General features: G+C 38.9%; 1 protein-coding gene across 5 annotated transcripts in view; it reads left to right on the top strand.

The window, feature by feature from the left end:
• SYNRG (synergin gamma) overlaps window positions 1-24,669 on the top strand; it is a 43,472-nt gene that overhangs the window by 310 nt on the left and 18,493 nt on the right. For 2 of the 5 annotated variants that reach the window (XM_056342599.1, XM_056342609.1), the window contains exons 2-15: window positions 4,493-4,533; window positions 5,854-5,972; window positions 7,933-8,063; window positions 8,399-8,504; window positions 9,123-9,234; window positions 10,384-10,683; window positions 11,414-11,638; window positions 14,082-14,159; window positions 14,887-15,083; window positions 15,962-16,210; window positions 17,043-17,179; window positions 19,654-19,772; window positions 19,937-19,999; window positions 22,485-23,435. In XM_056342599.1, coding sequence (XP_056198574.1) covers window positions 4,493-4,533; window positions 5,854-5,972; window positions 7,933-8,063; window positions 8,399-8,504; window positions 9,123-9,234; window positions 10,384-10,683; window positions 11,414-11,638; window positions 14,082-14,159; window positions 14,887-15,083; window positions 15,962-16,210; window positions 17,043-17,179; window positions 19,654-19,772; window positions 19,937-19,999; window positions 22,485-23,435 — 2,828 coding nt within the window. The remainder of the gene's footprint in view (window positions 1-4,492; window positions 4,534-5,853; window positions 5,973-7,932; window positions 8,064-8,398; window positions 8,505-9,122; window positions 9,235-10,383; window positions 10,684-11,413; window positions 11,639-14,081; window positions 14,160-14,886; window positions 15,084-15,961; window positions 16,211-17,042; window positions 17,180-19,653; window positions 19,773-19,936; window positions 20,000-22,484; window positions 23,436-24,669) is intronic. The other 3 variants (XM_056342625.1, XM_056342634.1, XM_056342616.1) reach the window with 2 other exon arrangements.

Raw genomic sequence — 24,669 nt, forward strand, 5'->3', positions numbered from 1 at the left:
GAGACTCGTGGGGTGGGGGCTCAGGGTGTAAGTGGGATGTGGGGACAGAGGGGTCAGGGCCCAGGAGGGCTGGGGGGGGGGGCGGGGCAGGAGGGGTACGTGGGGTCCTGGTTGATCTGTGGGGATCGAAGGTGGAGTGCGGGGATCCTGGGAGTGGTGTCTGTTGTCCTGGTGGGGTGTGGTGGTCCCAGGAGAAATATGTGGGGTCCCGGGTGGAGTGTGGGGGTCCTAGGATGAGTGTGTGGGGTCCTGGGTGGAGTATGTGGGTCCCAGGAGCAATATATGGGGTCCTGGGTGGGGTGTGGGGGTCCCAGGCAGGGTGTGGGCAACGCAGCTCTGGTGGCTCCACCGTTTGCTGAGATTTATTCACATTTTGGGAGCCCACCTCACCCTGATGCTTGTCCAGGCCTGTGGCCGCGGTGTCGGGCAGTTGTAACCCACTGCTCAGCAGCCGCAATCTCAGGTATTGGGGCAGAATTCCAGGATTTTGCCAGTCCTGCTTGGGTGCCGCTGGTGCCGGCAGCGATAAACGTTGCTTAGCACCACCCGGCAGGTTTGTGGCCGGAGCCTCTGCCCCCGCCTGCTGCTGCTGGGGGGAGTTTTCCCCTCCGTCCCACAAAGGGCACTTCATCAGAGAGGGAGAACTAAGGAATGGTGTCAGGAGAAAGAAACGGTGATAGAGAAACACGTGAACATGTTGTCGTGTTTTTGGGAAGGCTGGGAAGCTGTATTTTCCTACCTTTGAAGACTTAGTAATTTATTTATTTTTTAATGTAGGCTCTGGCATGCTGTTTATCTGTTGCCCTACTTCGAGGGAGGCTGGGTAGATTTTGCATTTGATGTATAAGTTCATTGAGTTGTCCTGGCTATCTGAAGCCTGATATCTTGGCAGTGTTATTGGGAACGTGAGGATGGCAGGTCTGCACCGGGGTGATTGTCACCTGCAAGGTGCGGGTCCAGGGTGTCCCCAGCAGCCCTCTGAGCCAGGTCAATCTCTGCACTGGATTAGAGGCAGCCAAGGGGTCTGGAATACTTGGGAAGAGAAAAAAGAGAAAAGCTGAAGCGTGTATGTCTGCCTGTGCATGCTGTGGAAAGGATGGGAGGCAATCTTTGTGTTTTCCTGTGTCTGTAAATCTGAAACAATTCTGGCAAGGGGCTGGATAAACTGTCCAACATCTTTGAGCAACGCTGCCTGCTCAACAATTTAAAAGGAAAGCAGCAAAAATGTTGTTAGTGGACTGTAGGTTTTGAAAAAATAAAAGGATTAAAAAGTCATTGTTTCCTATGGTTAGTATTTTGATTTCTTTGAGAATGAAGTCCAGAGGTAGAGGAAAAAGTTCCATTCTCTGTATCTGTGTGGGTTCTCTGCTTTATTTTTCACTTCAATTTTTGTGGATTTCAGCCATTTAAAAATTCTATCATGGTCTATGTTGTGTGACAGAGTTGCACTGACTGGGAGTTAAGGTGTTAAAATCCATTTCTAGGTGGGAAAATGTGTAGTTTGGAGCCTTTATAGTGAAGTATGAGTACAGCAAAGGAGTTGTTTCTCCCCATGATCTTGCATTTTGACTGAAGCTGTTGGTTGCTTGTTGGGGTTTTTTTAAGCTCCATATTTAAAATACTTAGAGGAATTTACAGATTTATGTTACTACTTTAAGGGTTCTGCTTTGTTTTCCTTATATTTATTTTATTTGTGCAGCATATCACATATACTACACTTTCTTACTGCTCTACCCAAAATATTAGGGCTTGTTGCATGAAGCTAGGTGGTAAAGTGCTTCTGCTACTAACAACAGAAATGTCTGCAGGTGCATTTAAAGCATTATGGAAATAACAAGGAAGACGAAACTATATTAAAATAGCATGTTTGATAATAGTCAGCTAATCTATATATTTTAAGCATCATTAAAGTTTCCATTGTCTAGAAAGTGCATTTGGTCATTGTAGAGCACAGTCAGCTAGCTATAAATGTTCTTTTAGCCTCCAAGTAGTGCCCATCTTTAAAAAAAAAAAAAAAGAAAGAAAAAGACTTCTTATTTTGTCTGTATATTCTTCATAATTCTGTTAGTGTTATTTTGAGATAACTGGAATTGAAATGTTTTCTTTAAAAGAAAGTTACTTCTGATGTTGCTTCTATCATGATACAGTTACCAAGTTCAATGGCTTTCTGTAGTGCTTCAGTTAATCTCACAACTGACTGTGCTTTTGGTTGCTTTCTCAGCGATGAAAATCAGCAGCTTTAATTAGCTGCGTTTCTTTTGCATCTCCAAAAGGTAGTTTAGAAATAAAGTTCCTGTTGCTGGGGTTTATGTATGTGCATGTGTGGCTGCTGTTGGCAATTGCACAGCCAAATCTTTGAGTGAGGTCTGTGATGAATCCGAGCTGCGCGTACGGAGTACTGTGCTGCAGGAGCTTGCTTTGCTACTTTTAACTAGCTCTTCTTCCAGTGCCCTGTAATTAGCTGCAGGTTTTTTTGTTGATTGTGGAGGTTTTTTTCAACAGAAACTTATAAATAAATCAGGAGCTCTGTAGAAAGGGATAAATATTTAATAGTCTTGCCTTTATTTGCTTCCCACAAGAAGTGGTACCTTGCTATGCTTGTTCAGTCTGTGTTACATTTGCTGATTTGGAAGAATTCTTGTTGACTGGATTCCCCAACAAGAAGACAAAACTGGAAGCTAGAAACACTTTTCCATACTTGTGAGCTTTTCAAAGATAACTTCTAGTATTTCGTCATTCTAACTAAACTAAGAATGGTGTATTTTTGTGATGCCTAACATTGCTGCACTTGCAGATCTGGCTTACGACAGAAGCTCTACACATCTGAACTTGCACGTGTTTTAAGGGGATGTATTGCCAGGGAGGCAGTCTGTACTGACAACTGTTTCCACAGGTGAAACCAAATGCAGGCAAAACCCAGTTAATTCACTGGGCTTCAGCCCCTGAGTAGAGAAAACATCTTTGCTGACCGGCATCGGAGTTCAGTCAATGGGTCACTCAGATTTTTGATCAGCTGTTTGTCTTCACGATGTTAATATTTGTATGCTGAGAAGTGGATTAAAAATGACCAAACTGAACACCAGTCAATTGAAGGACCTTGGCCACAGCATGAGCTGTGTGAACTGAACCCGATCCAGAGCAGCCCAGCACTTGTTCTGAGGTGAGGTAGCATGCATCTGCACAGTGCTTCAGAGAGAGAAACCAAAATTTGTTGTGATTGAGGATGATGAGACCTGGACCCGCTGGAAAGTGTAGGTGTGTGTTAGCTGTGGAAGGAGAAGTTAGCACATAATGGTCAGGGTAAAAGAAGAAACTTCAGAAGATTTTGAGTTAGAGGATGAAATGAAGAGTAATATGGGTTGTCTTGGTGACCGTGTAACCTGCTGTCTGTATAGTGGGTAGGTGTAATTTGCTCCTGGATAGATGCATAATTTAAATTCCTTATTTTATCTTAGTACTCGTATTATACATCTCTTATATTTATAAACCAGGTTGGCTTTCAGAACTTCCTGCAGGTTTTGAAAAACTGTTTGTAGTCATTTATGGTAGCATTTTCTCCTTTACTGTTAGGCAGTTTCTTTTACATCCACCCTCGGCTGAGGAATATTGAATATCTAGAAGTGTGTTTCTCTTTCATGGTATTTTGATGTAATAGCTGCCTGGGACACTGTTTTGTTTGTTCTTGTTTGGTAAATTACTGCTGACATGGGTTTCTGAGAGTTGCTTGCAAATGAGACTTTTTAGTTAGGTCCTTTTCTGCTGTTCAGCAGCACAGCACATGCTTCTGTTTGAAAGTGAGGGCTAGCAATTTCCATTAGGATTTCAGCTGAAATTTTAAGTTCTTCCTCCAGGTGCACTTGGCCCTTGATACTTGAATGAATATTTTTCCAAGGCACTATTTTTCTTGTAATTAGATGTAATTAAGAAAATAGAAACTCCATTGTGTTCTGATACGTAGGTTTCAAAGGGTGCAAAAACGCAGGAGTGATGGGGTTTCATGGATAGTTTATTTCTCTGTGGAAAACTGTTACTAAGCAGCTGAGAACTATTGTCTGGTGCAGTTAATGGTCTTGTGGAATCAGATACTTCCAGCAGGAGATCCTTATTCATTCCGCAGTGCTTGACAGCCTAGCCTACACTAACAAACTGACCTGTTACCAACCTGCGTAGGTGCTGAAACTCTTGTGGGTGATGTCGATGAGTCAAAGCCATTTTAGTGCTGCTGTGGAGGATAAGAATCTATTTCTTCCTTGCCTTGCAGCCCATGCTGTTGTTGGCACTCTGGTGCTTTGGGGGATCCTTGGGAGGAGTAGCCTTTTCCCTTTGGTGGGGCTGGGTTCTGTGAGACCTGCAGCAGCACACAAAAATGCTGAGCAAAAGGTAGGAGGCTTTGGCGGGGGGGTGCTGACGTGAAAGTCCAGGTAGCTTTTTCAATTATTTTTATTTGCACTAAAATGGTAGACTTTCATGGACCCTGGTTTTCCTCCCACAGCTTCATGTTTCCTGTTGCAGGTGGTTTAGGCCCCCCTCAAGGTATGTATCAACCTTGCATTTTGAGCCCACAGTTCTTTACTTTATTTAGATATATTAAACAAAATAGTTCTGCACTGATGCTCAGAAGTGTGATCATTACTTTAACTCAATGGCTGTTTTTCCCTTTGAATTCGGTACTGGTAAGCTGACTCCTGCAACTCTATAAAACTTTCTATGCATGTTAAAGGAGCAGTGTTACCAGAATGCTAGATTAGGTCTAGGAAAAATACACCTCCATTTTTAACCTGAATTTGCCTTTAAGATTTTTGTGTTATTTTGAGTGTGGTATTTAACCTTTTTATGCTTCATCTACCAGCTGTGTATACCTATATTGTGTGGGTGTTGCAAGACCTGGTAAATATTTACAAAGCACAGCAAGACCCTGGGACAAGAGTCACAACCTGAGTGGAAAGTATTAATACAATAGGAGAGCCTCAGCCTTAAATTACCTTTGTTCTCATTCCTGCTGCAGTGCTCTTTGTTTAATTAATGGAAAATACAGAGAACTTGTAGGGAAAGTGGAGACTTTTCTTACAAAAAAATCTCAGGGACTGATTTATGGATTACTCCTGACTGTGTCTTATCCCTCCTGGGGTGTTTTTGCATGTGATGTTCAGTTATGCACAGTTACAATTATCTTGTGGTGTGCTGGTAATGAACATGTGTTAGTGTATGCCTCCAAAGACAGCAAAATATGAGATACGAAAATACTGAAATATGATCCATTTGACTTTATTCAGTGAATTAATACATTCCAACTTGATTTCTCCAATTTTGTTGATGTTTAGCTTTTACTGACTTGTATTTTAACCATTCTAATATATGTAGTGGGCTAATTAGCCTACAAACGGGTTATCCAGCCAGATCAGAATGTGAAGTTGTGTTGTGAAATGATGAGTTTATTTCCCAAGACTTACCTTCAAAAGCTGCCAGTCTGGAAGTTTTCCCTTTCAAGAGAAACAGATGATTATCAGCACCAGTCAACCTGGTTAATTAAATCTTGTTAATTGGAAATGACCCTTTCAAAAATGGTACGGGAAGAAACCCACAGAGAATCCTTAGGACAAGTAGGAGAATTAATCAGCTTAGTTATCGGGAAAGCATGATAACATTTCTTCCCTTAGGCTGACTGATATCTAAACTAAGGAAATTCTGTGGCTGCCTGTAATGTAGCATATTTTTTATTTTTTAAACAGCCCAGCAAGACGGAGAGTTTTTTTCCTTTTCTTTGCTGGTTTAGTAAAGAAAAAGGGGGTTGGGGGTGGTGCGGAAAGCTTCAGCACTAACTGGGAACTTACATTGTTTAATGTTTCATTGTAGGGATGATTCCTATGCAACAGCAAGGATTTCCAATGGTTCCTGTCATGCAGTCCAATATGCCAGGCATGATGGGAATGAATTACGGTTCTCAGATGCCTCCTGGACCCATGACCATGCAGGTGTGTGGCAATGAAATGTGGACAGAAATGAGATACCTTGGCATTAGCTGCCACCTTTCAGACAAGAACCATAGTCCTCTCACAACTGCAGTGGGGGTAAGAGGGTGGAACCTGGCTGAAAGCTGAACTGTGGGTATTAGTCCATAGTGTGGCATCATATCTTGTAGTATTCTTTTGAAGGTACTTCTGATAATTTAAAGAATTCTACACGTTTCACTGGGATCTGGATAGAGCGAGCGGGGGAGTTTGGCATATGTTACTCACTGTTGTAGAGTAGAGAGAAATGAGGGTGTAGTGCAAGGACAGCATCAGAAATATTTAAAGTAACTTGGATGTTATAGCCCACTCAAAGATGTCAGAACCTGAACTTTCATTTCATTATACGTGTTACGACACCAAAGTGCGATAAGAGAGGCATGGTCTCTGAACAGGGAAGGAAACAAGAGGATCAGCAAGATGTTGAAAAGCTACCAGATGCCACCTACTCCAAAGTGTGGTTAGTAATAGTATTAAGTTGTTAAGTAACTATAATTCAAAGCTCCCACAACATACCTTTCCTGTGTTTTTTAAATTTTGCTTCATGCATTTTCTTCTTTTGCTTTAGTTTTATGTACTTACCATTAAGGTGGCATATTGTGTAGTATTTTAAATTAGACCTTTATAAGCTTATAAAAAGTGACTGTGTACACAGTCTGATTGATCATGACCAATTCACTGAATTATTTTATCTCTTTGTAACTCAAATGCTGGAGTTAATAGAATTGGTTACCTGAGTGTAGCTGGCAATTCATAAACTTCCTTTTTAAATACGTTCTTAGGGAGCAAGGAATCTCTTAAATGCACTGTATTTTCTTACATGACTGGTTTTCCCATTTGTCCTACTTCCTGTGTTTCGTTCTCATTCTCATTCTTGCCTAATGCCTAAAGTAAGTTTAACCCTGCTGTTGCTAATTGAGGAATAAGAATGAAATATGAGTAGCTAATACTGTTTTTTCTCTTTTAATCTTTTGTTTTCTATTTAGCACCATATGTGCTTATGTACAAGTTTGCACTTTGCTGAAATTTAATGTTTTGGCATGGCTTTGTAGCCAAATTGCTATGTGACAAATTGAATTTATTGTGTCTTGCCATCTCCTTACATTCCCTTCCCACCCCCACCTGGAATTTATTGGATTAATTTTGTAAAATTTATAGAGGAAGATGTTTTTATGAGTGCTGGTCTAAAAATAATAACAATTTTTGTTCTCTCCCTACGTGTTCTGATACCAAATGCAAAATGAATGTTGAGAAAAGTAGATTATTTTCTGGCCCTTTATATTTTCAGGCAAGTTTTCCTGCTATAACTACCGGAATATATTTCTTAGAAAATGTTTCTGATACAGATGCAGTTTATTTAGATAAGTTGCCTCTTGGCTGTTGTCATATACTACCTGCCTCCCTTGGACCCCTGGATAAGCTATGTTTGCAAAATGACTAGACCACATTTTGCCAGCATCCATTGTTGGTTAGGAGCGTGCACCTCCAGCAAGGAATTTAAGAGTATTATACAACTGCTTAGAACAGGAGACAAAGAAACGAAGAAAAACCCAAAAGCATGATACTGAGCCATGTGTAGCACTGTAGGATGCCTGTAACCATCCTGCTTTTGAGGTAGGTTGTATCAATCTGGTCCTGATTTTTTGCGTTTGACTGGAAGACCATCCTGTCTTCTAAAATACTTTTAAGAATTGTAACTGATTATTGAGAGGGAAGAGTGCCATCTACTGAACACCCAGTGCTTTGTTCTGTAGCAGCAAGTCTGTGCTCAGACACTGCTCGTCCCACTGATCTTGACATTCCTCATTTTATCAGATCTGCCTAGTTTGCAATTTGGCACCATGTAATTGCCAGTGTTTTGGCTTCTTCTATGGATAAAAAAATAACCTTGGACTTGTATTTTTTAATTTATTTATTGTTTTAGGGTGGCATGCCCTTAGGGCCGATGCCAGCGACCGGAATGCCTTATATGGGGCAGGCTTCTTTCTTGGGAATGCGTCCAGCAGCCCCACAGTACACCCCTGACATGCAGAAGCAGTTTGCAGAGGAGCAACAGTAAGTGACACTTTACTGACTCTTGGGAAATTCTTCTTTTTTAAGGGGGAGATGTACTTTGGAGGAGTGGTCCATGCAGCAAAACTGTTGATAATTTCTCTAGAAAGGTAGTCCATTTAGGAGTACAGAATATTGTTGAGATCATTCCATTGCATTTGAAGGCCATCTATGAAGTTAGTAGTGGCTGTCATACAGCTCTGTGAAGTAGAAATGTGTGCACAAAGCCATCTGAATTTGAGACAGAAGAAATGGAAAAATCAAGCAGAAGCTTGCCATGAAAATTGTAATGAAAAACTATTTTCAGATTTATTTATTTTTTAATCATTTTGCTTCAGGAAGAGGTTTGAGCACCAGCAAAAATTCTTAGAAGAAGAAAGAAAACGGCGCCAGTTTGAAGAGCAGAAACAAAAGCTGAGACTCCTAAGCAGTGTGAAACCTAAGGTATGTCCTAAATAATAAGTGGGCTGTTTCCTTCCTCATATATATTTTTTTTAATGGCTTTTAATGGGATGGTCTCTTTCAACAAGAAAGTAAGTGAGGAGCTTACATGAGATGGTACATTACATCTTGAAAAGCATCTGGAATAATCAGTCCTTTACACACTCTTGGTGTAATGTAAACAAAGTCTGGTGTTGAAAACTAAATCAGCTTTTAAAAATAAACCAGCCTGGGATGTAACATTTGGAAACAGATTGAGCTTCTAGAATGGAGAATGTGTGGTTGCTCATATGTTAACTGTGTCCAAAACTTTGGACACTTGCAGTGATCTCCAAGGCTCTTATCTGCAAGAATACAAATACCTGAATAAGGTTTATATGTTGTTCTTGTGCATAAAGCTTTGTCTAAAGACTGAGGAAACACTGTTATAGTGCAGTCTGCAAAATAAATGCTTTCTAAATATGGGAGTTATTGTTGATATACCTCAGGAGGGCACTGCTGGAGAAAAGGGGTTCAGTCTGACAGCAGGCATTGCTAACTTTTGTATTGAAGGATTGTAGATATTGAAAGAAAACTGAGCTGTTCTGTGAATTCTTCAAAATGTGTTCTGTGATGTTTCAGACAGGTGAAAAAAGCAGGGATGACGCTTTGGAAGCCATTAAAGGAAATTTAGATGGTTTTTCTAGAGATGCTAAAATGCACCCAACACCAGCATCACATCCAAAAAAGCCAGGTTTGTTATTTTTCTCATCTTCCAACTGAAAATAAAACTCTTAATGTTTGAAATCCTCAGCAGGGGGAACTAATTCCAAGAAGTATTTTTATTTGGTTGCACAAAGCGTGCATATTAACTGTTTTGTAAAATAAAGTGTCATTTTAGCAACTGTTTGCTTGATCACATTATGAAGGTGAAATATTAAATATTAGCTTTTATTAGAAGACTTGAAATCTTTAGAAGAAAGCTTAATGTGCGTAACGTGGAATACTGTGGAAATTGATAATATGTTTATTCTTTTCTAGTCAAAGCATTAATTAATGTTTTGCAGAGTGCTTTTGAAGCTGAGGAGTGCTATACAAGTGCTAAGAACGAGCAAAACATTATGTAATGACTTCAGGGTACTGAAACAATCTACTTGTGTACCATTACCTGGGCATGGTCAAACCGAAGCCTTCTGTGATGTCTTCTCAGTAATTACTAGATTTGTAACAATTACTACTAAAGATTTCCTGTGGGTTGTAGTATAGTTCTGTGTCTAGCCTGAAACAAAGCTTTTCTAGACAAGCTTTTTCCTGTACAAAATCATTATATCCACTGTGGATGTGCTCCTTGATAATTTTGAAGTTACAGGTGGTTTCTGACAATTTCCCATTGTCTGCAGATTAGCCTGTCTTGTGTCAGTTTTGTTAAAATGGGTAACTATGTAAGGGTTCAAGCAGTGTCTAAATGAGTAGACGTTTCTTTTGTATCTTTGATATATTATTGAGTTTCTGAGGCTAAAACGTTCCTTTGAGGGAGAATGTCCCCTGTGCAGACCTCCTTTATGTTCAGTTTGAAATATTACCGCTTGATTTGTTTTGACCCAATCTGTTTAAAACAAACAGAATACTTTCATAGCTGGTGTTAAGAACCAAGTTTCAAAGTGTTTACATCATACAAATCTGGGAGAGAAGATGCATGGTTGGAAGTGGCTGCTCAGTTTTACCTTATGTGTTTGTTAGCTTGACAAAAATAACTCTTCACATCTCTGTCAAATAATGCATCCTGTGCTGATTCCCCTCACCCACTGGATATGTATACCTAATATTTGCCCCTTTTGCTCCCTTTCCATCCACGAACCTTTTTCCTCATCACTTTGCATTGTATGTTCATTCCATTTTACAGATCATCCCACATCATCCCATTCTGCTGTATCTGTTTCCCACTCTGCTTTTCTCAATGATGAAGAATTTAGTGACTTTATACAAGGGCCTGTTGAAATCCCTAAACTGGTGCCTCAACCCACCTCTCAGACTTTTCAGCCTTACCATTCTGCTGCTGAGGCTGGGCAACTGCTTTCAGAAAAGGCTGTGGTCCAGCCTCTCCCTCCAGCCCAGACTCCAGTGTTACCCATCCTGCATGGTACAACTGGGCAGGTTCCTTATTTTCCTACCTCTGCATCTTCACCCAATATCCATAAAACAGGTAACTCTAAAGTATCTCTTTTTACATGTCACCATCTGTCATAGAGCTACACAGTTTTTACTTATTTTGTTGGGCTTTTTGTTAGTCTAGTTGGCAGAATGCTATATAGGCAATTAAGTAGAAACCTGCTGATCCATGGGAAAAGATGATTTAAGTCCCCTTCTTCCATCTCTTAGAACTGTAGCATAAAAACAAGTCACGTGTGGATCCAAAGATTGCTAAATATGCATAGGGCTGATATCCAGTGAATTAAGTCTTGTGTGCTAGCATCTTCATAAGTAAAAAAAGATACAGTTGGGATAGTGGTATGAAAAAATAACTATTATGCTAATATGGAGCACTTACATGCTTCCTGTCTTGGAGGCTAAATGGGTGGTGTTGAGATTAACATGAAGAATTTTGCAGATGTAAGTAGATATTGGACACTTCTGCTACTGATGCCTAGATGATTATGCAACGGTAATCCTAAGACAGAAAATAGTTTCATGTATTCCTCCTCCTACTTGTTGCTTTTTGTTTGTTGAATTTGCTGTGTATGTGTGGTAAGTAAAGGGCAGAACCAAGCTATCAAAGTGTTTGAGCAAGGTGGTGCTATTGGTTTGAGCTGGGATGGATATTCATCTTGATAACTCATCAGTGGTACCAATAATACTTTTCCTTTGCAAGTGCGGAATTGTGAACTGGATGGTTAATAACAAAACATAAATAATTCCTCCTGCTGTTTATTCAGGCTCTTCCTTGGAGGAGAAACTCTTAGATAATGGCTCAAATGAATCTGAACAAGAGCAAACCAAACTTAAAACATCTGAAGTTGGGCACAAAGCCTCGGCTGCAAGCCAAGTTCATCCCAGTCTAACCATCAATGACTGGGATGTTATAGGTGGACATGAAAGTGGTATCACTGCTGCTGAGGTGCACAAGGCTTCAGAACAAAACATAGCAGTTGAAGAGTGTGGTGAGCAAATGAAACATTTGACAGAATTTAAATCTAATAAGATGCTGCTTGAATGCTAACACTCTGTACACTAATTCTAAGGCAAATCCTGCGTAATTTTGCTCTGAACGCCTGCTTGAATAATATGTAAGTGCCTCCTGCTCCTCGCTAAAAGTATAACAACTACAATTTTGCTCTGAACTTTTTCCACTTGCATTTATTGCTGTAATCACTTTTAACATGTTTGTTTAATCAGGTCTTCTGTTTTAAAATACTGTCCTTTTTCTTGGGTGAAAAAGAAAAAAAAATCTCTAAAGATTTATTTAATTTTTTAAATTATTTAAGGAAACATCACTGAAGATGGTCAAATGTCATGGTGGGTTTTCATCTTTTAACTTTGAGGGGATAAAATCTTGTTAGGTTAAAACTCTTAGCTAGTTAATACTTGTTTCCCAGACAATTTGCCAGTCGTGTTATGTCTAAAATTATCTGTGCTTTAGGGATCAAAATTTCAAAAGCTGGACTAGATGAAAACTTTAAGCAAGCTTTAGTTCCCATTTGGATTTTATTAAACCTGACTATTGACTGTTTGGGTTTGTTCCAATCAAAATAGATGCAAGGGCTCTGGCGCACCTTGATAGTGCTCTGATGTTGTACTTGAGGGTTACATGAGCTGTGGGCTCCACTGTAGTCAAGTGTGATAGAAATACATGTAGCCCTTTGTGTAATCTCGCTTTACGGTGGCGGGGGTGTGTGTGTGAGAGGAGACGAAAAGGAGAAAGGTCCTATCTGTAGATAATTTAATTGGGCACTTTCTCAAGCAGTTATTTCTTTCCTAGAAGAACCATAACTTTATTAATAAACTTATGTGTTCCTCTCCTCAGTCATTGGATATGTTGGATATGTTGCTTTCAAATGTTTTCTTATCCAATATATTTAAAAAACATTATTGGATGAAATTAAATGGTCTGAATGGACATTTTTAATAAGCGGAGGGGCTTTGTAATACATGGTAAATTGCTAAAAGTGACTCTTTAAAGACTATACAGTATGAAATAGGAGCTGTTAATTTATTCATAGTTCAGTCAATTTCATTGTTCATTTTGTACAAATCCAACAGAATCTGATGCCTGATTTAAAAAAAAAAAAAGGTGGAGGGAAGGCACAGAGTGTGGATGGAAACTACCATCATCTAAGAGTATGAGACAGAGCGAGTTTAAATACAGCCTGCAGATGAAGGTGGTGCTGGAAGTGATTATGTAGAAGAACAATAGTTAAGAATAGTTCCAAATGTTGTTAAGGGTGCTTTGAAAGATGAGCTGAAGTACTTTCTGAGGAACAGTTTAGTAGTCAAGTGATGATGCTGAAAAATGGCAGACCCCTAGTCACCTGGGTATTATCAAAGTTTTGAGTCAGGCTCTCCTATCTATCAACTAAATATGGCTGAGAATTCCTTTTCACTTCTCATATTATTTGATTTTTAAGGGTCTGAATTTTATCAGATTTGAGGGTGAGAAGCAAGAATTAGTAGGCTGCAGAAGGAAGGGTGGTTAAAGGTGAAGAATAATGAGGCTGGAGGAAGTAGCAAATTTGCTTTACTTGACTGATGAAATGGAAGGAATTGCTTATATTAAAATGTACTTGGAATTGTGGGATGATTAGAAATTAGACTGCTGTCAGGAGAGAATCCATGTGGAAGATGAGGAGATGCAAGGGCACGGCAAAGACAATGAAGTCTGAAATGATTCTGATTTTTGTCAGAGCTCCAAGTTGAGCATGAAATCTGCTCAGGGAGACTAGATAGGAAGTAAAACCATGAGACTGAGGGGAAGAGTGCACACAATGGAGAAGGAAATAATCAGTTCACAGGGAGTAAAGTGTGGCAGATCCTGTTATGAAAGCCTGTAGCAGGGAAGGCAGCTATGATGTCTTCTGGACTTTAAGACTAGGAGCAATGGGGCAATGGGCACATTTTTGTGAACATGGCATAACATCTTGCTGAGATTCAGTCTAATAGGCTGTTTGTGGATTTACCTAGTAAGAATGTTCTGGTGGAAGGATGTGGTTCTTATGGTAGGTATGAATTTATTTATTCCACAAGTAGCCCTAATAACATGTAGTTGATGGAAGGACTAAATTTGATATGGCACAGAACTGCTGCTTTGAAACTTTGAGACAGTGAGACTTGAGCTTCTGTACAACTAGAAGGAGGCAAATGAGGAGTTCCTTATTTCATTATGTATATAACTATATTCTTGCTGTTACTGTCAAATCATTCTAGTTACTATTTTGAAATACATATTCCTGCAGTAGCCGTTTTTCCTCTGAGCACAGTGATTCCTATCTGAAATCTTTGCCTGAAATGCTAAATGATACTGACCAGCTATGATCTAGTGTTTAGAGTCTTTATACGCTGTCTCTGTATACCCTAATACAACTGTCTTTCTTAATGGAATACATTTAGGAGTTGGAGTATTCCCTTCACAGGACCCAATTCAGCAAATGATGCCTCCTTGGATTTACAATGACAGCTTGGTCCCAGGTAAACAAGAAAGTGGCATTTAGCCAAGTGTGCAATGTCAGGTGTGAATGTACATGTGCTTATGTTGCCACTTATTGATCAAAGCATTGCTCTTCAGTCATCAGATGCATCCTATATCTTTGATACAGTACATATTTATGGTGGCTTTATCTGCATTTGAAGAAGTAAGGGTTTTATTCAAGCACATCAAATGTTTAATCTAGAATTTGTTATGACAGCAGATTATGCTAGTAGAGGTTGTGTTGCTGATAATACTGCTTTCATGGGTAGTCTGGTTTTTGGCATGGCTTGTAATTAAGCAGGCTCACTTCTTAAGGCTATTTATCTTAGGTATGCAAATGACACAGTAAAAGGAAAATGAAATACTGTGGTAAATATTGATTACACTGAGGCTTAAATACATAAAGCTGTTATAACTATATTTTTGTATGGGTTATCCTGAAATTTCATTAAAGAAACATGCTTTGAAATGGAGCACTAAGTCTATTTTATACAAAATATCTTTTTGCTTGTTTTAAACTGTCTGTAAAGACCATCCATCACGTTTAGATAAAACATGATTCAATACAATGCTGGAATGCTGTTGCCTTACTTTACGCTTTGAATGTTACTAATTTGATATAATGTCGAGTTTGATAGACTCGATAGATAGATAGATAGAAAAGCAGTCTTAAATTCACTTGAAAATAGCCGTTGTCACTGTCTAACACTGACTCCTTCACAACAGAGTTGTATAAGAAAATTTTAGAAACCACTTTGACTCCTACTGGAATAGATACAGCTAAACTCTATCCCATACTGATGTCGTCTGGATTGCCCAGAGAGACCCTTGGACAGATATGGGCTTTAGCCAACCGTACCACCCCTGGGAAGCTCACAAAAGAAGAGCTCTACGCTGTCCTGGCTATGATAGCAGTAACTCAGGTATGACTAAGGCTTTGGAGATAGTGCAGAATGGTGGTTTGCTTGACTAGTCTGCCATGGGTTGTGTGTTAGCATCAGTGGCTGGTATACCACACCTGGAGGAAAATACTACTACTGTTGAAGTCCAGAGGAGAAACTCCCCTTGTAACTTCAGTGAGATTATAATTTCATCCCCTGCACTTACATTTCAGTTACTCCTTTCTGTAGTGTCAGTTGAGGGTAGTTGTTAGACATACCTACCAAACACTTGTGTACATATTCCTAGTGTAAAATACTGTCTGGTTTTCTTCTGTTGTATATGTGTCTGTTTTCCTCAAACTATGTGGTTTCTGTATCCCTTAGTCTGCAAATAGCTAGACTTGCTACCTCTCTCCTGAACTAGTGGAGTGTTAATTTTAGACTTACATTTTTTGTCAGTGTAGTGTCATCTCTTAGCAGTTTATTTCTAAATACCAGCCCTGAATGAAAACTAAGGCAAGAATATCTTGAATGACAGAGATTGAAGCAGAGGTACGTTGTTGGAGTGGTGTGTAGGAAAGATGATACAGCACGCACAAGGTACAGCATAGCTGTGCTTGCCAGTGCTTAGTGGATTGGCTTACTAAAAGCCAAACAAGAATGCTGGCAGATGCCCCTGCCCACTCAGGGGGGTATCATTACCCTCTGTGTAACTCTGGCAGTCAGGGTGTTGAATATGATTGGCTTACACAGGCTCCTGATAGCATGTTTTGATTTGGAAGGTTTACTTGAGGTTTGACCAATGTCCTGCTCCTTTCTGATTTCAATAATACAAGCTAGAAGCTGGAATCGAGAATGCAGTGTGCCTTTTTGTTGATGTACACGTGTGTATGGTTGTATTTGCTTTTCTGCCTTTGCAGAGAGGAATACCTGCCGTGAGTCCTGATGTGTTAAATCAGTTTCCAGCTGCCCCCGTTCCTACTTTAACTGGATTTCCAATGCCACTGCCTGCCTCAGTGAGCCAGCAGCCTCTGATTCCCTCCACACCGCCGGTCTCCATGCCTCTGAGCATCGGGCCAGCTGTGATGGGGATGAACATCACGGCACCGGCGGGCGGAGCTGCAGCACAGCCTTCAGGAGGATTCGTGCCATCCTACCCACCCAGTCAGGTTAGCTTGCTCTTGTTGCGTGGCAAATTCTCCCTTGTCCTGGAAAGAGAATTAACCTGACTCTCACAGCTACGTAGTGACAACAGACTTTAAGTAAACAGCAAAAAATGGAGCTGAAATCTAGCGTGTGGCATCTGAAAACCTGAAGTCATGCCACTAAGGATGTTTTTCTATTTTTTTCTGTTTCTTTCTGGTGGCATTAGAAGAGGCACAAAAGTGTTCTCCATTACAAACTAACTGCATTGAAAGAGGATTTAGTTGTAGTTAGGATTTTTTAATGCATGTTAAATGGAATTTTAGGTTAAGCTACACAACAGACTGTTAGCTGGTAAAATAAGTTAAGAGTTTTCAGGAACAACTGAGAACTATGAAAACCGTTGGTTTACAACACTGTAAATCGTGGGGGATAAATTTTGCTGCTTGCAAGTGTGGTTCATCTTGCTTTGGAAAATAATAATTCTGATGCTTTTGCTGTATGTATTGATTTTAAATTATTGATTGATTTAAATTATTAACATTTGTCCTGTATTAAAAGATTACATGGCTATGATCAACAACACATGTAATGTGAAAGGAGTAGAGTTCCTTATTCACCTGTTCTTCATGCATACTACTTGTAATCCTGTACACCTTGTGCATGTTTTGAGTTGTGTGAAGTGGAAACACTGACCATGCAAATTTTGCATGCTAATGTTGAAAGTTTTTTTCCTTCTTTTGCTTTTTTTTTTTTCCCCTGCTCTTAAGTCAGTCATGCTACTCTGAACTGCTTTCATGCTGTATGACAATTTGAAAAGTCAACAGTGTAGCAATTTACATGTTGTTTGTAATTCAGGTAGTAAAACCAGAAGATGATGACTTCCAGGAGTTTCAGGATGCTTCAAAGTCTGGCTCACTAGATGACTCTTTCACTGATTTCCAAGGGGATGTAGCTGGCTCCTCCAAAGCAGCCAGTTCACAGCACCGGAGCAGGTAGCACATCTTTGATTTCCACCCTTCAGTATTTTAGAACTCTTTTAAGAAATGAAATGTTTTCCTTTTTTGTGGGTTGCTTTCTGTCCTGTAATTTTCTTCTGTCGCCTGATTTCTACTCTGACAGTTTCTTTTGAAGGTTGTTACAACCACAATTAGGCTTTCTGAATAAAAAAAATGACATTTGGTGTGCCATAGGTGGTTGGCCATTCTTTAGCATTCTAGTCATCATACTGGGGTAAATTGCATTTACAAGGTATGGAGGTAGGTTTTCAAGTGTTTATACTACTGCACAGACAATTGAAAGTTACTTCATACTGTGCATTCGGGCAAATAACTTACATAAAGCTATTCAGAAAAAATACACTGGGGCAGAAGTTCTGCATTTAGTGCTGTGTGCTTCCATTAAAAATACGACCCCATGTCTGTTGGAGACGAATAGACCCTGATGTTAGCAAATGGTTTCTTTCTTCAGGTCCTGAATATGGACTGCAAAATTCATGTAAAGCGCACAACATCATACTCTTAAATGACTGAGAACTCCACTGGGCAGGGGTTTTGTTATTTCTATCATTTCTCTGGCCAGTGCTTAAACTTGGGATAATTGACTATAAATCTCAATTGAAATCTCATTCAGACTTCAGTGATTTTGGCTTTTCATTTGGGAGAGTGCCAAAATGTAATTCTGGATCAGGCAGATTTTGTATAACAAAATAAGTAAGCATGTTTACTCCCCCTGAGAGTTTACAATTAATCTTTCAAAGTTCTGTGACTACAAAATTTCAGTGTTGTTTCCTTTTACTGCACATGGCAAACGTTTATGTACCTCCCAGGTGTCTAATTGTAGTAGACATACAAATTTGCTGTGTATTGAACTGACTGTTCTTAGTTGCAAACAGTACTCACACTTTCCAGATAAGAGTGATTACCAGTTGCTTCCTCAGCAGTGACGTCAAATAGGGATACTAAAACAAATTGTTCTGTTACACCCTGCCTAACAGCATTCTACGTAAGAAATTTAATTTTGCTGATGTCAGAGTGCTACACATATCTGAAGATGCTCTATATTAAGTATATCTTAATTTGTGTTAGATGTCATTTCACAATTAAAGCTGTTCTGTTACTGAAAGTCTTAACAGAAACGCTGTTTGTAAATTCCACAGTGGGAAGTAGGGGATCATAAAAAAAATATTTAAAAAACAATGTTTCTTTTTCACTGCAGCAATTCTCTTTATTCAGTTGTAAAAGCGTTTGGTTTTGAACAGAATGTTACAATGAGCTATAATCTAATTGCTTATGGAGCTTTATTTTAAAAAAAGCCATCTGTAGAGTACAGATGATTAACCATTACATTTGCCAAGATTGCATATCTAATAGCCTGTTTTGCAGCGATGTGAAATTTAATTATATTACCATAAGCTATATTTTTTTGACATCGCAGACCATCATTAGCAGGTGTGTGCAAGTGCTAGGTTTGCATGTTGCTTGTAGCCTGCTGATAAGGAGATTTAAATGGCTCTGGAAAGATTCTTGCTTCAGGCCGAAGAACGCCATAGAAATTCATTCACATTTTCAATGTGCATAGTATTGAATGACATAAACTAGAAGTAAAATGCATCATTCATATGTAAAGGATGTTGTTCTGTAGAGCTGCCAAGGTCTGATAAGGGGGCTTGTGTGGAGGGCAGGCAAAATTCTCACAGAATGTCTTCTAAATCTTACAGCAGTTGCTAACATGGTCTTAGGTTATTATGGCAGTTTTACTATATAAAATAGAGTGTGTTTATGTGCAAAAAGATTTGCTTGTGTAGTTGTGGACTAATCCTTATTTTGCTGATTAGATAGCTACCTAAACTTGCTGATTTGTACTGACAGAAATTCAGTTATCCTTTCCTTCCTTTTGAACAGTGGTTCCACTTTATTCTCCTAATTTTACAATATGTAATGAAATGTAATTAGAAGTAAATAAGCTGAAAGTATGGAGCTGGCAAAATCTCATGCAGTTTTAACTCTTTATTATATCTAGTTCTATTAGGGAGACTTGTCCTTACGCTGCCCTGGGCAAAGCGATAAATTAAACAGCAGTGATTCCTGGGGCATGTCTGTGTGCTTATTCTCTCCTGGGCTAAGAATTCCTGTGGTGTAAAGTTCTAGAATGTTTTGTTAATGTTTTGGTACAAATTAAAATTGAGAATGGTGAGAACTGACTTCTGACCTAAAGAAATATAATCAGGTGAGAGAGAGTCTGAATTCACCCATCAGTTAGCCAGCTGCCTGTTTACATGCTCTTATTCTTAATAGATATTGAGGCCATTTACATCAGGTTCTTGATTAAGCACTCTTTAGTGTACAAACTTAGGTTTAGTGATTCAAATTGTGTAGTCATAAAAAGAGGGTCCTTTAAATAAAAACTGGAAAAGTAGGTTTCTTATGGATGAATTAAGGAACTTTGCTTTTATCTCTTTTGTTTTTAGTGTTCCTTCTTTACTAATGCCACTCCCAGGTAATAAGACACTCTCATCAACTGATAAGTATGCTGTGTTTAAAGGAATTGCAGCTGAGAAGCCTTCTGAAAATACAGCTACTTTTGGAGGTAAAAGGAAAAATATGAACTATTTATTGTAATATTTTGTATATCTTGGTTTTGGCATTGATAAGATATATTAATATTTAAAATTCAGAGCTATTATGACAATGTGACATTTACTATATAAATTCATAACATCTTTATGTATATGTATTTCTTATATTCACTAGATTGTGGAGACAAGTATAGTGCTTTCCGTAAATTGGAACAACCATCAGAGAGCAAATACTTAGGTAAGTGGTATGCTTTTTGGAGCTGTTTTAACATATTTTCATTTTATTTTTTTAGCAGTTCTCTGTAAGCTGCAGAATTTCCATTGCTATAATTCTAGAGCAATGGTGATTCTGCTTCTCTAAACAACTTAGCAGGAAGTATCCTGAAAAAATAGTGCAACATACTATTGGAACAGTCTACAAATTACATTTGTAGAAGATTGGCATCTCTTCCGGGTGCTTCTCAGTTTTATTTTGAAATAATGATTTGGTTGGAATTTGTTCATTTAAGTCAGGAATCATATATTATTAGAAGACAGAATAAGATGCTCCTGGACAAAATCACAACTTTTTTCTGTTGTTAGGGCAGTATTTAAACTTTTCATGGTCTCTGGTGCTCTAAGAAGAAATCTGATCACTTATTTTGAAATTTGGGTTTAACTGTTTTTTGTTTGGGAAAAGTAAAAACTAGATGGCATCTGAGGTACAATGTCTGTAATTACAAAAGCACAGTCCCCCTAAGCCTTTTCCAGAACCATCTATGTCTAACTCATTTATGCAATATAAGCGGTAATCTCATCTTTTTAATCGGATGGGGAAAAACTCTCAAACTCTATAGCTTTCATATATTATCAGTAGACAGATCAGAACATAAACAGATTACTAACTTAACCTGACTTCCACAGATTTATGCTATACCCAGCATTTTGTTTCATTATCAGAAAACAACTTTAGATTCTAGGATAAAACTGCTTACCTGAGTTCACTGCTACTCCTTATTTTTCAAAGATGGAATTATTTTTTTCAAACACTGAGTTTCTGAAACTCCTGTAATGTTTTGTGAGGTTCTCATGCTCAGTACCTCTTCAGGATTAAATGCATGCAATGAAATGAAATAACATTTTATCTCTTTCTGTACATGTTCTAAAATATAGAAAATTACTGTATTTGCCTGCTGTCCAGGTCTGACCACTCTTAACCCTTTCACCAGCTTACATTTCTAATGGAAAAGTTTGCAATTCATCAGTAAGTTTAGTTTGCTGTGATATTTTAGTTTTGATCTGTGAATAGCAATTTTATAAATATTTGTATTGTTGCTGGGCCAAGTGAATTGATTTGGAGGGGACAGAGAATGGAAGGATATGTCAGGTACAGTTATGGTCCTTTACTGTTATTACAAAGAGTATCCTTTTAAATCTTGGTTAAACTAATTTCAGGTATAACACTGTGGTAGCTTAAGAATTAAATGTTAATGGTGTACTTCTAAAATAGAACAAAATCTGTTTATTGGACAGGTCTTAAAGTATGCATCAATACTTCAAAATTACAAGTAGTAATAATAAACAAGTACATACATGCTGGTGAATGGGTTAAACAACATTTTTCATGTTCAAAAGAAATTGCTTTATAAAAAAAAAATAATTGTATATGAACATGAAGAAACTTATAAAATTAGTACACCACAGTGTTTAATGTAAGTTCAATGAAAACACTGTTACCTAATGTTTAATCAGGTTTAAATTATAATGCTTACATAGCACAATGTTCCGTTCAGAAGGTAGCTGAACTAGAGATGTGCACATCTTATGATTAATCATGCTCACTTTCATATGAAAGTCTGTCTCCAAGCTTCTTAGTAAAACTGGAGTCGGTCTTAGCAGAAGCTAGAAAATGTCTAATCTATATTGCATTTACTGACATTCTGATCACTTAACACTATGGTATGTTTAGGTGAATCTGGCAGAAGGAAAACGCGATAGATTAAAATGAGAGTTTAAAAATGTTCTAAAACAACACGTTAGGATCACCGCCTTGCATTCTTTTCTGTTTGGGTGTTTGTCTCTTCACCCGTTGGATTCCCCATTATGCTCAGCTGGACAGGCGTGTCGGCTGTCTGCCTTTCACGTGTGCTTTTTCACAAGTACCTTCAGCCATCAGGCAGGCCTGCTTGGTCTCTCCTGTGTTCCCCTTTCAGCTTATCATGGTTGCTTTGGTCTCAACCCTCTGCTGACGCCCCATGAACAAACTGTATTTGGGCAATATTTCAAAGGGAGGGAGGGGAAGAATTGCTTCTGTGCTAAAGCAAGTAATATATTGATATAAGTGAAATTCAAGCTTACATTTCACCACTTGGTAAATAGAAGGACGAGGTGGGAAAAGGAACTTATGTGGAAGCTGCATAAGACAGTGCTGATCGCCTTTTGAATCTATTGGTTGTGGTGTGTTCTGATATTAACTTGGTGTAAAGGGAATTTAATACGACTTTGAGGAAGACTTAAGTGTTTGCTGGAATGACTAGTGGAATTGCTGACCTTGAAACTTGTGTGGTTCATAGAAGTTGAGTTTGCAGTTCTACATGCATCCTGAGGTCTTAATTTAAATAGTTTGCATAAAAACTTCTGACATTGCATGAAATAATTTGCTTGCTTGCATGGTGTGAGCATGATGTATTTGTTGTCGCTGCAGTGTCTTATTATAGGGTTTTTTTAATTGTTTTTATTCTCAGGAGATAACCTTGCAGAATTCAAGCCCGCAGGAACCGATGATGGTTTCACAGATTTTAAAACCGCTGACAGTATCTCACCATTAGAGCCACCTACAAAAGACAAAACTTTCCCTACATCCTTCCCTTCTTTGCCCGTTCAGCCAAAACAGCAAACACAAGCAAAGACCTCTTTGAATCTAGCAGACTTGGATCTCTTTTCCTCTACTGGAGAAAACAAGCAGCCATCCTTTCCACCTGCATTTAATGCATCAAAATCAGGCTCCTTTCCTCCACCACCCCTTCCAACTACCACTGCCCAACCAGCACCCAGCAAAAGTTCAAGCTTAGCTGATGACTTTGGAGAGTTCAACCTTTTTGGGGAATTTTCTAATTGCGCATCAGCCGGTGGACAAGATGACTTTGCAGATTTTATGGCTTTCAACAATAGCAGTGGATTTTCCGAACAAAAAACAGATGACAAATACAATGCACTTAAGCTAGAGGCCGGTCCCATTCCTCAGTCTGGCTCATCTGCTGGCACAGTGAAGAGTGGGCAGAGTTCTGCCACCGCTGCAACGCCCACCAAATACGATATCTTCAAACAGCTTTCTCTGGAAGGCTCTGGAGCAGGCTTTGAGGAGGCAAAGGACAACACGCTTTCTTTAGTGAAGAGTGATGATGATTTTGCTGACTTTCACTCCAGCAAGTTTTCTTCCACGTGCAACAGCGCGGAGAAGTCCCTGGTGGACAAAGTTGCAGCTTTCAAGCAGGCCAAAGAAGACTCTGCTTCTGTGAAGTCTCTGGATCTCCCTTCTATTGGTGGCAGCAGTGTCGGCAAGGAGGATTCTGAAGACGCGTTGTCTGTTCAGTTTGACATGAAACTGGCTGATGTGGGAGGAGATCTTAAGCATGTCATGTCTGATAGCTCTTTGGATTTGCCAACAGTTAGTGGCCAGCATCCACCAGCAGCAGGTGAGGAACTGGTTAGATTGCTCTGGTAACGTAGGTGGTGGAGATGTCAGTGTTCTTCTGTGTGCTAATTACAGTATTATGCACTAGTCTTTCAGTAGTGAAAGACTTCTAAATCTCTGTACCCGCTAGCCAACAGCCCCTTAGCAGGGCAGTGTTTATTTTTTTTCTTAGAAGACTATAAATAGATTGAACAGTTTGAACTCCATGCCAGTTTATTTTTGAGATTTGACAACAACATATTACTGGTACCTGTTAGCTACTGTCACGTAAGGGATTAGAGTGGAAAATTTTCTAATGCAAACAATGTCATTCCATTCATATTAGCAAGACGAATGGCAGAGAGTCTCACTTTAATCTCTTGGTTTCAACAAAGCATTTGGCTTGGGGACTTAACCAGCTCTGTGCTTCTAAAAGGGTAGGCAGAACACTAATTTGTGCTGTTAATGAAAAGCTGTCTAATCAACAACAGTAGTATATTCCTGTTACGGTGGGGCTTAATCTGTGTAGCCAGTATTTTGCAGGACTGCAAGTAGAAGTATTGCATACACTTTTAGACTTCAAACCCTCATTGGAATAGTTGTGCAAAGGGCCTGTAAATGCTAGTCTCATGATTGGTAACTCCTGGACCTAAATTTAGAACCATGGGACTTTTACTTTATCCCTGTCGAGTTTTCACCTTCTTTAATTTCCCTTCATGAAAGTATTCCTGAGAGAGTGAATTGACCATCTCTGATCTGATCACATATCATAAAACAAATTTCCCAAGTGTCCTGCTTTTTCTTTTCATGTGTACATAGGAAGATAAGATGTAGTTAAATGTTCTGTGGCCTTCAACAATACAGGAACCATTACTGTGTTCTAGCGACAAGTATTATGCAGTCAAAGGCTTTTCTGAGCAGGGGGGAGCATACAAACTGTAAATGTAAAAGCTGTTACTGCAAGAATTGGTTATTTCCATATGAAATATTTCTTCCATTTTTGCAGATAAGGGTAGAGAAAATACACAGTACTGTAATTTTGCATTATACAATATTTTTAAGTAGGGGAGAGAAGTAAGTTGGCAACTTTGACATGGAAGATACTCTATAACAGGGTAAAAAATATCAGGAATAATTTATTAGCAAAGACATTTAATTTTCATATTACTGCTTGGTAAAACTCCAAGTTGAGTGAGCTGTCGAAAACGTAGCACCTACAGTGTATTCTTGAATGTTTATTTTGGTTTTGAAAGCAC

This window comes from Falco biarmicus, chromosome 1 (assembly GCF_023638135.1).
Source record: "Falco biarmicus isolate bFalBia1 chromosome 1, bFalBia1.pri, whole genome shotgun sequence".
NCBI lineage: Eukaryota > Metazoa > Chordata > Aves > Falconiformes > Falconidae > Falco > Falco biarmicus.